This window comes from Hermetia illucens, chromosome 6 (genome assembly GCF_905115235.1).
Source record: "Hermetia illucens chromosome 6, iHerIll2.2.curated.20191125, whole genome shotgun sequence".
NCBI classification, from domain to species: Eukaryota; Metazoa; Arthropoda; class Insecta; order Diptera; family Stratiomyidae; genus Hermetia; species Hermetia illucens.
The window spans coordinates 52,959,862-52,972,553 of NC_051854.1; the positions used below are offsets into that span (position 1 = coordinate 52,959,862).

At 42.4% G+C, this 12,692-nt stretch overlaps 1 protein-coding gene across 1 annotated transcript in view; it reads left to right on the forward strand.

Annotated features, from left to right (window-relative positions):
- LOC119658862 overlaps nucleotides 1-12,692 on the forward strand; it is a 361,537-nt gene that overhangs the window by 271,344 nt on the left and 77,501 nt on the right. Inside the window, exon 5 of the mRNA XM_038066618.1 lies at nucleotides 10,353-11,266. Coding sequence (XP_037922546.1) covers nucleotides 10,537-11,266 — 730 coding nt within the window. The 5' untranslated portion in view covers nucleotides 10,353-10,536. The remainder of the gene's footprint in view (nucleotides 1-10,352; nucleotides 11,267-12,692) is intronic.

Sequence of the window (12,692 nt, forward strand, 5' to 3'; positions counted from 1 at the left end):
TTGAACACTTCCTTCTCCAGATCCAAATCAGTTATAACATTATATGCTACAGGTATTTCGACGACCGGGAGCCCGCTTGCTCACTTCCAAAAGGCGCCGGTACTGGGGTCCCCAGCCCCTGCACCGTAAGTTTCATCCTTCTCTCGTTTTCCATGGTGGTTCTATGTTCTGGGTATCCTTCCCATAGCCATTTTGATCCACGGAAATTTTGCAGTAATGTAGGCTATAATATAGAGCTTGATTCTACCAAGTGGTAAGGGGAAATCGCACTATTACTAATAAATAAATAAATAATAATAGGTCAAACTTGTCACTTCTTTGGAAATTCAAGAGTTTGAATATCAAGATCGCCCGGAGGTGGATATTCTCACATAATATACCGCCAGTTGGGGGCGATCTTTTTGCTCTGAATTTAGTCAAAATTATCTCATAGAGTCTCTCCCCCGATTTGCCCCTCATCACATAATTGCATATAGCAACAACGTTGGCCCTCCTTTATGGTTTTTCTCAGCTTTCTCTTTGCTCTTTCGAGGTGCTACATGCTATAGCTTACTTATATTATCATTCGATTAGTGGATATGCACTACTAATAATATCGTCAAGGTATCCCAGCATAGAATAGCTTGTCAGAAAGTCGTTAGGGAAGCTGATATAGAAAAAGAAATGTTTGCCTTAGGCGGTTACAGTATTTCAACTGACAAAAATTAGATCTAACCCCATCGTTTACTACTTGTTCCGCCTGGCTTCGATGGTATGTTTTGGCTAGAAAGCGGATCTCGTTTACCTCGTTAACCGAATCCATTACTGTCAAGAAACTATTGCCCTTCCGATTTATGCTGATTAATTCCATTTACATTAGAAAGGCATACCAAAGTGATTGGGAATAATTTCCGGTGTTTAGGCTTGTTACTAACTTATGAGTATGCATCCAATCGTCACCCTATTCATAACAGAAACATAAACTAGGAATCTGCACCCAACTTTCCTAGACCAAATCGAGTTAACTATTCTATGTAGAAAGTGAAACTAAGAAAGTTGTTATTGACCCCAAAGATCTCTTGCACTATTACTCCCCAACTTCATCACCTCACTCTTGCCAATTAGCAGTTTGGACGACCACTTGTATCTGTGACGCAAAATATCTTGAAGTCACCAACTTGTCATCCATTGTTTGCTTGAGCAACCTCAAAACCCTTTAAACAATCGAAAGCTCTTTCCGTTGTAGATTTGTTTGGCAACCACCATTCATTTACGGTCCAAGCATGTGTGATAGACACAATGATGGTATCTTGGACTCCATGACCAATCTTGCTGGCTTTTCTATAAACCAATTGATCGTGCGATCGCGTGTACTTAAGTGGGAATTGTGATCACTTTAGAGGTCTTAGGTACAAGACTTACTAACGTCCCCGAGGCAGATATTTCATGTAAAGAGTATTGTGAGTAATGTCACGAAGTAACCTTAACAAGGGGAGGAGTTTCTAGCGAAGTCTTGAATTCGCTTAGAATACTTAATTAATCGATCGTGCGTTCACAGTCATGTCGATCATAAGCGAATATTATTGTTTTAATGTAGTTCTACCGTAATGTCTTAAGGTGAGGGTTATATTGAACGAGGAAATTCCGCAAGTGGTCGGACGAGAAAATTTCGTTTGAAAAGAATTTTGTTTTGTTATTGATTGGATTCCGTCGATTTGGTTGTTCCCCAGGAGGACTAGAACAGTACTGTATGTATTCTAAATTGCATAGATACCAGTGATATTAGTATTTAAGCAGGGGCTGCATTATCGCTGCAAAAACTCCACATCACAGAAGAATAAGAATAGTAGAACAATCGAAAGTAGAATGGAGTTTAACTCTAATGGGTGGTGAGTTACGAATCTGCATTTGAGCTTCCGCCAAAGATCAACGAGAATTCGTGAAAAACACTACAGCCTCGTTAGGAGAAAATCAGGGCTCGGGATGAAAATCCTCCCCTCCACTCTCAAGGATTGTAAAATCAAATCACTTCCCAGCCCTTCTTCTGATCCCTCTCTCTACGCGCCCGGGCACTTACGTCGTAAACAGGGAAACTCACAGTATCGGTAACCGGATGGATAACTGCTCATGGTTACAGTCGATTGACCGATTAACCGACTTAAGTCGGTTAATAGTAAACTTTTGGTTTCCTCTCTCTATCAGGAGACATCTCCTGAAGAATTCTGTTCTACACTGCAAAGTTATCCACTGATGCTCCTGAAAAGGAGGTGTCTAGTAAACGCCTTGCGCAAGTACAGAGGTTAGGACCTTTGCGGTTGGGGTTTGCCTGTTGTATTGTCTCAAAGTCAGGTGTGTTACTGATCGCGGAAATGATTCCGTCAACCTTCTTGCTATGGAACGCAAGGGAGGTAGTAACTTCAAAAACGGGAGCAAACACTAGGTCGATGGTGAGAGTGATTATTATCTTACTCATCTTATAAGCAGGCATGGAGATTGTGACTTTTATCTGCATAGAATTGGGAATATACGTTCTACTGCAATGTGATGATGGACGACGCCGCCTACAACTTTTTCGTTGAAAGTGTAATGCAGCACATATGAACTCTCTGTGGACAATATTATCACAGACGCTGAGGAGCGCGGACAGATGGAGTTATGTTGCGCACTACATTCGAGTTCTTTCTATTACGAGGAAGATTGAGCTTAATCGGTGGAATGTCCGGATGACATGGGTTCTTTGTAATATCAAATTCCCTTTCCACTTTTCCTTCCCTTTGAAAGGAATTCCTTGATGGGTCCCTAAGGCGAAAAAGGGAGCGAGTTAACCAGAAGCAACGTGTCAAACAGTTTTGGTTTCTGATAAATGTAGTCTTCTCAAATGATAAAAGCACTTAGCTTTTTCCCCTAAACAGTTTTTATTCGATGTAGATAGGTATTTAGTCTCCTTTCAAGTGCTTTAGCTAGTAATGACAGGAAACTCTTTGTTTGGTAGTCTGACGACTTATCGTTGCTGGAGTTCAACACTCAGTGCATAAACGCACTCGCCTATCTTATCCAACAACAACATTTTATATCTGAAGGGGTAGTAGTAATAGCATCATTTCCACCAAATTTTTCACTATGGTACTACATATTACGGCCTAGACTATTGTGAGCTATGGGTCTATGTTGAAATTTTTGGGGGATTTCCTAGTAAATTTCGTAAAATAATAATATACTATTATTTCCTTTATTTGAGCCAATATCAGTATTAGTATTTTTAAGCCCAGATGCCATATAGAGATATCACTACGAATCTATGTAGATTTTCGGCTGGCTTGTTTCTGAGAACGCGTCCCTGAAATGACTGATCACATTCTCATCCTGTCCTCACTATGACAAGCAGTCACAACAGTCAATGCGAAGCCAATCTAATACCTCTGCCGGAACTAAAGGATAGCCCGAGTTATACAGAGCGACTCCAAGCTTGAGGTCACAAGGAGTTCAGATGGATATGAAACTAGTCTCTTAAATCTGCCCCTTCCACGAGAAGAGAAACCCATTTAAGCTACCATGCACTGTATGCCAGAATGAAGCCCATCTAGACCTAAAGTCGACGACAGAATTCCCTTTAGCATTTTACGTATTCGTATGTGATCCCATCGTCCCTACTTTCGTTTCATCTAAGCTGATACTTGGATGTTACACTCTCATTTAACAAATCTTTTGACCGCAAGCGGTCGTAACCCCATCAGTTAATTACTACTAACTTCCTCTAGATCAAGAGGATGAAAACCCAACAATACCTGCATGCTGTCCGTTGATACCGTACGAAATGTAGAAAGACACGTCAACAACGCTACTCGCTGACAGCCGTGGAGCAGTTTAACCAATCAAGGACGACGAAGGTTGCTTTTCAGCAATATCGCGACAGTTTTTCCATTGAGATCATAACACTCACTTTAAAGGATCACGCATTGACGATGCGCACGAACCCAGTACCCAGTTGCTCAAACTCAAGTCGGCTCACAATCTATTCATTAGCCCACACCTTCCTTCAATCTATTCATTAGCCCACACAAGTTCGTTAGCACCTGGGATGAATACTTTCCAACCATGGAAGTGGCTCTTCCACAGAGCTAATTCCTCGCAGTCATATTAACAAAGTTTTGACAACACAGAAAACTAGCCTAGACAATCAAATGCGCCTTTGAAAATTACCGAGATCAGGAACACGTATTTGCTACAACAAGGGACCTCAAAGTTTTTCACATTTTTCGCTTTGTCGGACCTGCCAGTTCGGAAGCCGTGCTGTTTGTACAATGCCAGATGGGGTGCTGCCCCTCCAAGTCACTGGATCATAGCAGAAAGCTGGGAATTAGCCCTCACGTAGACAACACTTGTCTGTGCGCACGATATGGGATGGCCTGCCGCTGTCTCGCTCATCCTAGTCAGGTGATTTCCGAGACCTGAATCTCGCCATGCTCTCCTCGATATCGTAACAATCACAGGCAGAATTCCCTCTCCGGCGCGACCATCAGGACCGAGAAAACTCCATGTGACTGGCAAACAGGCCGACCACAGACAGGTAGGCAAGGAAACATTGAATCAAAAACAAAACAGCTCTAACTGCACCTTAACTAACCAGCCGGTGTATAGAAGGGTTACTATGATTGAATGAATTTTCGAGCATCCGTTCTATGTTTATAGAAGGCGTGACTGCTGAGGTAAGGTGCGTAGGGTCGTAGCCATATACGTGTCTTCCATTTATGCATTGTCGATGTTCCCATGCAGGCGGTTTAGAACGAAAATGGGGTTAGGTTTATCTACGTTAGGAAAGTAATAATCGGAACAATATATTCCATGAAAAAATTTACAACCCTTTTTTGCATACGTGGCGAGCCCCTTAAACTCAACGGAGGATGATGCTACCATCTGTCTGTCACACGTACTAAGATTGCGTCGTCACTAGGCGAAGCAGCGGATGTAAATGTGGTCAGGGTTTAGTGGTGATTCCGTGCAAGAACTTGAATGGGATCGTCACAAAGGCCTTAAAGACACATTCAATTTTTGAGTCTTTTGTGGTAGGATCACTTAATGCGTCTAATCAGCGAATACTTTATTGCTGTTGTTTCGAGCCGGCTGTCGACCGCGAAAGCAGATATTCCCGAAGATGTTTCATATGGTCGGAATTTGGACGCATAATAGGTCTAACTTGTGCTGAAGACGCGGGTAAGAAGAGCGTTTTGTCGAAGAGTGCAATGAGAGTCCCAAATGTTTGCTATGCTGAAAACAGAAGGAAGTTCTAGAAGGTAATTCACATCATTATCAAGCAGCTCAGCATTAGGAAGACCTCCACAGTGGTGTTTGAATATCGGCGGTAGAGCAGCAAAATGGATCTCCGGAAACTAAGCAATCGAAAATACGATCTATAACCCAAAAGACGGATTCGTATTGATGGTGAAAAGACCAGTTTCCGAAGCAAGTACCCATAACTCAATAATTATAACTGGTAAATGAAAGGAGTGTCAAATTACCTGAATATTGTTTTGGCAAATGCCGGTGGGGTTAACACTCTTCGTAGCGGGAGTAGGGAGTATATATAATTTTCAATGTGAACCGTTTTGGGACGACAATAATCCAAACCAATAAAACTGTAATAACGATTTGAACATCCAGGAAATTTGACAAGCAGATATTCGAGGACGTATTGTTGCACAATACGATGCTAACGGGAAACGCAGAAGAAAATATCTCAATGATTATTGAAATGATGCAGATGACACGTTGCAGTGTATCCAAGCAGAGAATCAACATAGAAAGGCGAGAAAAGGCTCCCAAGCAGCTATTTGGTGAGGTAGAGTTAAACACGTCAAGAGCTTATGAAAGCGGACTTCGACACATGAAGAGGTTCGTTCAAGGCAGTCATTATTTTTTTCCCGTAAGTTCCAAGTGAACGGAACCTACCGCTACACCCAATAAAATTCACGAGGTAACTACAGAAAAAATCGTTGAGGCCGGGAAGAAGATTAGTCTTTCCTTTTCACTCCTTAGTGGAGTATATTATCATATCACTATCATCACACTTAACGTTTTGCAAGTGATAACCTCACCGCAACAAGACAAACACAAGACGAACACAGCCGCTCATGATGGCTGAGATTCGAACCCAGAGCAGCGAGATTGAAAGGTTGACGCTCAACCCTCTCAACCATCATGCCTAGACAGCATCCCAAATAAAGCTTTCTTAGTGGCCGCCAAGCATGTACGTCGCGCTTGAAAGAAAGGGTTTTCCCGCAAAGCGGAAGCAACAGCCGAATAAGCCTCCGCGCGACCCTTCATCTCATAGGTCAATATGTCTAGTAAACACCATCTATAATAGACTTACCCTGATCACGAAAAGGGAGGGTCGTCTCTCAGGCAAGGAACCAAAAGTAAACTTCAAACCAATTCTTTTATTTCTTTATTTTATTTATTTATTTAGTTAAAGGACAATAAACAGAGTAAGCTCCAATTACTCATTGTCCTCAGGAGGAGGAAAAATCTTATCCTATGCGTAAGACTACTTAAAATAGAGAAGTTAAAAGGATCAAGCTGTTGTGCGTTGTAATTTCGGCAAAGCCTAGAAATCGGGGAATGGGAGCAGACTTCAAGCTCTGCGAAGGGCATGTTGAATGTCTGCGTTACATGTGTTATAAGACGCAGGACGGCAGGTGATGCCGTTTACGGCGGAGCAGTCCATGAGACCCAAGGGAAGTTTAAAAAATGTGCATAGATCCAGAAAGGATCTACGCTGTTGTAGGAAGTGAAGGTTCAGAAAGCGGAGGCCGGAGGGCTAGTCTACACGAAGGAAGCTTTAAGCTTTAAAGAAGAGGGAAGGGGTGAATTTACGCTTCACATTTTCAAGGGCAAGACAATCACAGTTACGGGAAGGTGACCAGATCACGGAGCAGTACTCGAGAGTATTCCTCACGAGGGAATTGAAGAGAGCTAAGAAGGATTGGATGGAGTCAAAATCAGAGGAGGGACGAAGTATAAAGCCTGACAACTTTGCTGCGCGATTGGTGACTTCGAGGCAATGGGTGTCAAAGCGGAGCTTATTGTCGAAAGTGACTCCGAGGTTTTGAGTGGAATTTAGCAGGAAGGAGCAGGAAGTGCGGCCGTCAAGATCAAAAGATCGGTTGGAAAGGTAAGAAGCAAGCCATAAAATAAGTGGTATGGGAACGCTTAGTGACGAGAGTTTGGATAGAAGTATCTTGTGATTTACAGTGTCGAAAGTCTTAGTGAAATCAATGTAAATGGTGTGCACTTCTTGCCGTGAATTGAGACATTTGGCGACAAAGTTGGTAAAGTTAAGCAGGTTGGAGGCAGTTGACTTACGCTTAACAAAGCCATGTTGCTCTTTCACTATGCGATGGGCAAAGTGGGCGGACAACCAGTCGCTGACATATCTTTCTTTTCAACAGGAGGAGAGGAGGGAAATGGGACGGTCATTCTCGGCACGTGTACGATCGTCACTTTTGCGTATGGGGATGATGAGAGCCTCTTTCCAAAAGCCGGGAAAATGATTCCCTTCGAGGCTTGTGTTGGAAATGAGAGATAGGGAAGGGAGATGGACCAGTTTTGAGCAAAAAGAGGTTTGGAAGACCATTGTAGCCAGGTCCGACATTGGCATCAAGTTTCCCAATGAGGTACACGACAAGTAGAGGGGTAAAAAGGGGAATGGTAGGTGATGCGGGGCAGGCTACATTCATTAGCGGGAGGGATTCAGAGGAAGGAAGGGGAACATAGACTGAGGAAAAGGAACGGCAGCGTAAATCACAAGAGAGGTGGGGGGAGTTAGCTGAGGAGCTAGAGAATTTAATGGACGGAGGGGAAGGTGGGCAGGACAGCGGGAGTTGCGAGATTTAGTCAGTCTTCAACACTGGTCAAATATTCGTTTCTGAACTTACGTTGACCGCCAATGTGAAGAGGAGGAGAAGGCCCTGCACTTTTTGTGCAGCTGCCCAGCATCCTCAGATCTCAGACGAAGACACCTTGGTGAGGTTTTCTTCAATAAAGAATCTGCACACTCTCTGCCTCTGGAGGATGTTCTAAGATTCGCTAAAACCTGCGAACACCGTAGGCGGGAAGCCATTGAATAGGCAACTCACGGGGATAGTACAATGGGTCTAAAAATGGCCTGATTATTCGGAGCTGCGGCTCTCCCCAGTTAACTAAACTAAGATCACTAACTACGTTGATCGAGGAACGTAGAGATTTGGAAAAAAAACTAAGTCATCGTAGGTTCTACAGGAACTTCTTCTTTGCTGTGTGTGTTTTTGGCGATGTTTCTTGTGGACTTTAGTGGTGAACTAGACAGGGTAAGGGCATAAGCACTTAGGAGAGGAGGGAACGTATCAAGGAAGAAGATCAGATAAAATAGTATAGAAGGCGTTGAGTGCTTGGTCATACGTTAACGGAGAGAGGAGGGGAACCCAGTTGATTGCGCAAGGGCTGAGTTCAGACCTTCGAAATTCGCCTTACGAAAGTTGAACTTGGTAGGGTTGTGAGCGATTGGAGAGTGGAATTGGGATATCTGACCATCGAACTTGAGAGCAGGATGATGAGAGTCAGGGGCAACGTAAGACGGGGCATGAGGGGATTGGGAAAGACAACACACAGGAAGGTTAGAGACGATAAAGTCAAGGGTGCGATGTAAGTTGTTTCTAGAAATGTTAAACTGGAGGGCGGCACAGGTGTACATGAAAGTGGATAGAGGAAGGGAAGAGTGGGTGGAGTTATTAGGGAGGGAGGGAGGGTTGGGAGTAACGACCCAGAATAGCATGGGAAGTTTAAAGTCACCACAGAGGATGAAAGAAATTGAGGGGAACAAAACGATTAGGACTTCTGATAATCTGTCGAAGAAATCCTCGTACAGAGAGGCAGGGAAAATATACCCAGAATAATAGGTGAAGGAGGAGGAGGAAAAAAATGATTTTGGCACGGAGAGAGACTTAACAGCCATTAGGGTACCTCCGCCGGTAGTCTTGCCAAGCGCAGCGCAGTCTCCGTCACAACGAAAGACAGAGTAACCTTCGAGGTGCTCGGAATCTAAAATCCTGCCATCCAACCAGGTTTTGGAAATGCAGACGACATGATGTTGGAATGCTAAGGCAGACAGTTTGAAATCCGACAGCTTGGTCCTTAGACATTTTGATAAAACAGTGTAAAGGTTTCAGAATCATTTAAGAAGTTAAAAATTGAATCGATTCGTAGATTAACACTCACGTCATAAACGTATAACTCATTTTCGCAATAGAACCTCGGATTTAATATATTTAATTTAAGGATAATTGACTTTACTTCCGTTAAAGGTCTTATGTCAGGCCTATAATGAAACCCCAAGCTAAAAAGTAATAAGTGAAGCACCCTGATTTTAACCTTTATCAACATGAAGACTGATCTATGGGTATCTAAGTATGAAATCTCAATCTATATGTAAACCTAGTTTTGCTAGAGCAGGCTCAAAAGTTTATTTGACGAATGTTGGAGGACACAATCTGCAGAGAGTTACGAGCTGCGACACAAGCTTCTAGCTAATCACATGGAGTATAAACCTGCTAGGAAGGCTATGTTCATGGTTTGACAAAATATTGAAAAGAACTTTTAGTTAAGTGGGATTAACAGAGTACTATATCTTTAATTTTACATTATAAATCTATAGGGGTTTGGTTTCCTCGTTACCAGAGTACAGTGCAGTGCAAACATTCATTCTTTCTATTAGAAGACGACGATTTCTTCTGTATAAGCCACACACATCCTTTGCTTTCCAAGTTGTTAAGTACTTAGGGATGCATTCAAAAGACTTCCGCCGAGGCGTCGTTTGTACAATGAAAGCTAGACATTTATCTGGTGCCTTATCACCTTATTACTACTGATTTAGAGTGTTGTTTCAGATTGTTTTGGCATTTTCGTATGATTCCAGATTAGAAACTTAGTAAGCCAGAAGTGATTTACCTAGTCAACAGGAACTCAGTTCAATCTTATGACTAAAATTTCCAATCTAATTTTCTCAATGACTCAAGACCGCTTTACTATTGATAAAGTGATAAGTATCTCCGCACACAGTTCTCGGTCCCCCCAGAATATATGTAGGAGCTACTTAAACGATAATGGAAGTTACGCAATATCTAAGAGCACATACGTATGTATTATACATAAACTCATATCAGTCATTCGCTCCACGGCCATGGGCGCCCCCTTAATGAAAATAAACACTCAGCCTTTGCAATATCGATTTGTCTAGATCCATTAGTCCAACTACACTAAAAGCTAGTATTCAAATTAAGCACATAAAACAATTCTAAGTGAGACATTGTTTGAATATCTTTCATGTGTTTTTCATTTTGCAGATTTGTTCGTGAGGTGCGGCGATCATTTGCGATCGAAAAGCGTCAATGAGCGGTTGTGAAACTCCGCGGTGATATCGCGAGGGTTAATCTACAGATTTAGTAGTACGAACACTATCGAATCGAAATGGTGGCTTGAAAAATTCTCACAGTGGGAGAGTGAAGTGATATAAGTTTTCAGGAGAATATGAGTGGTGGCAGTGCAGGTGATCAACAGAAAAAGAAACCGGATGAGATGGGGTCCAAGGACGAGGTGGATTTTATCCGGCGCGACCCCAAAGAGTTGTCCAATGGCACCTTCCAGTGTCCAATCACTAACAGGAAATGCATTAGTGGACCACTCTACGGTGATTGTGAAATTAAAACCAACATCAAATCTTCCCTGTCGACCTTGGAGAAATTCTCCTTGTTCCGATCTAATTCCCGCAAGAAATTGGATAAATCGGGAAAATCGGAAAACTCATCACCAAAGGAAAAACCAAAATTTACGAAAAGTGCATCAATAGCTCGTCTTCTCGGCAACAACTACAGCATGAGAAAGTCTGAAAGTGAGACCGCGGCGGATAGTGTGAATAGTGGTGGATCTAGCTCGTCCACAGGATGCAATAGTGTAAATAGTAAAAATGATGATAATTCTAGCGGTAATTGTACGAGGGCGAATAATCGCGCGTTACACACATTCGGTCCGCAGGAGCGCTTCCAGAAATGTTCGAAACTTGAAGAAATTTTCAGTGATTTCAGTGAAAAGGATATTCAAAATGTCAGTGAAAAAGATATAAGTGCAAAAGCTCTTCGTACGATTTCCCGTGGTTTGGGGAAATTGTGGTGGAAGAGAACGCATAGTGTTAATATTAGTGCTCCGGATCCGGAATTTAAAGTATCTTATTTAGGAAATGTGTTGACCGGATGGGCTAAAGGTGAGTGTTACTAGTTTATTGTAGTTTTCAAAGATTGATAGTGTGTTGTGTTGAAGTTTTATCTTGGTTTGGTACTTTTATGCCAATTGAGATGTTGCAATGCATAAAGCGAATTACCTTTATTTTCTGCAGGCAAATAGGTGGTTTTTATCCTTTTCTAGACGTAGTGCTAGGGTAAAATACTACGAACCTTGGCCTTTCTATCAAAAGTAGCGATTATGAAACTTTGGTTTAAATTCAAGTTTGGGAGTTTTTAATATGAATTTAATGATAAATATGGTTCGCTGTTCGCAACTTGGCAGGAAGTTTAGATGAAAATTGTGAAATTTTTTTAAACATAGGCTTTAGGAACTTTAATCTTCGGCAGAAGAACTAGGTTTTTGTAACCAGGTTCAACTAGAGCTAGGAACGTGGGATTTTCAAGGGGGAACTTATAGTGGATAGGCTTCGAGTTTTTCTATCGTAACTAAAAAGTGAAGTGCTTGTTGCTTATACTAATTACTTAAAAAACACATCGTCTACTCATGCTACTTCATCCACCGTCAGAGCTGTTTCACGGAGTCAAACCTCAGTAGTCCGATTTCAGGAAATAATAGAAGGGTTGATAATTCGTGGAAGCTCCGTTCCTGTCACCTAGTAAAGATTACGACTTTCTGGCCCGATGACGCGAATTTAATAGAACTCTTCGCCTAATAAGGGAGAGAGCTGGACTGCAGTTTATAAAGTGTTCACTTATTTAGGCAAAAGTCGAAAAGCAAGTTTTTCAGACGATGAGGTCAGGTCGATGCAACCACTTTTCCGGCAGTTTTGCGGTTGGTGGACAGCTTCTGAATACTTCCTTATTATAATAAATTAAACAATGTTCCTAGTGGATAATTCGATAATAAATAAAGCTAAAGAAATTAATGGTAGTGGAGAGATTACATTTTGGTCTGCTACTTGTAATTCCCACTATGATTCGGAGGCTCTTTTTGGTGAAGTTTTAGCAATCCTTTGTGCGTATGGGTTCATATCCACCAATAAGCACCCTGGACTGCTCCATCCCTGGTAGGCCCGCTCATTCATGGCTATGGAACCCTTTCCGAGTCCACAGAAGGGTTCTGGTCCGTGTAACTGCGTCCCTGCTCCCTTCTTGGCTAGTTCGTCCGCTGCCTCGTTGCCTTCCAACCCAGCATGCCCTGGAACCCAAAGTATCCAGACCTTGTTGGACGAGCCGAGTGTATTCAATCTCTCAAGGCATTCCCATACCAGTTTAGAGTTCGCCTGGTTGGACCTAAGTGCCTTAATCGCTGCTTGGCTACCGCTGAGAATAGCTATGTTCTGCCCCCTATAGTTCCTTTGCAGATTAAAGGAGCCATATTTGTCTATCGCGTATATTTCCGCCTGGAATATGCTAGTGCCCATTGGCTCAAGTACATTTTCCTTG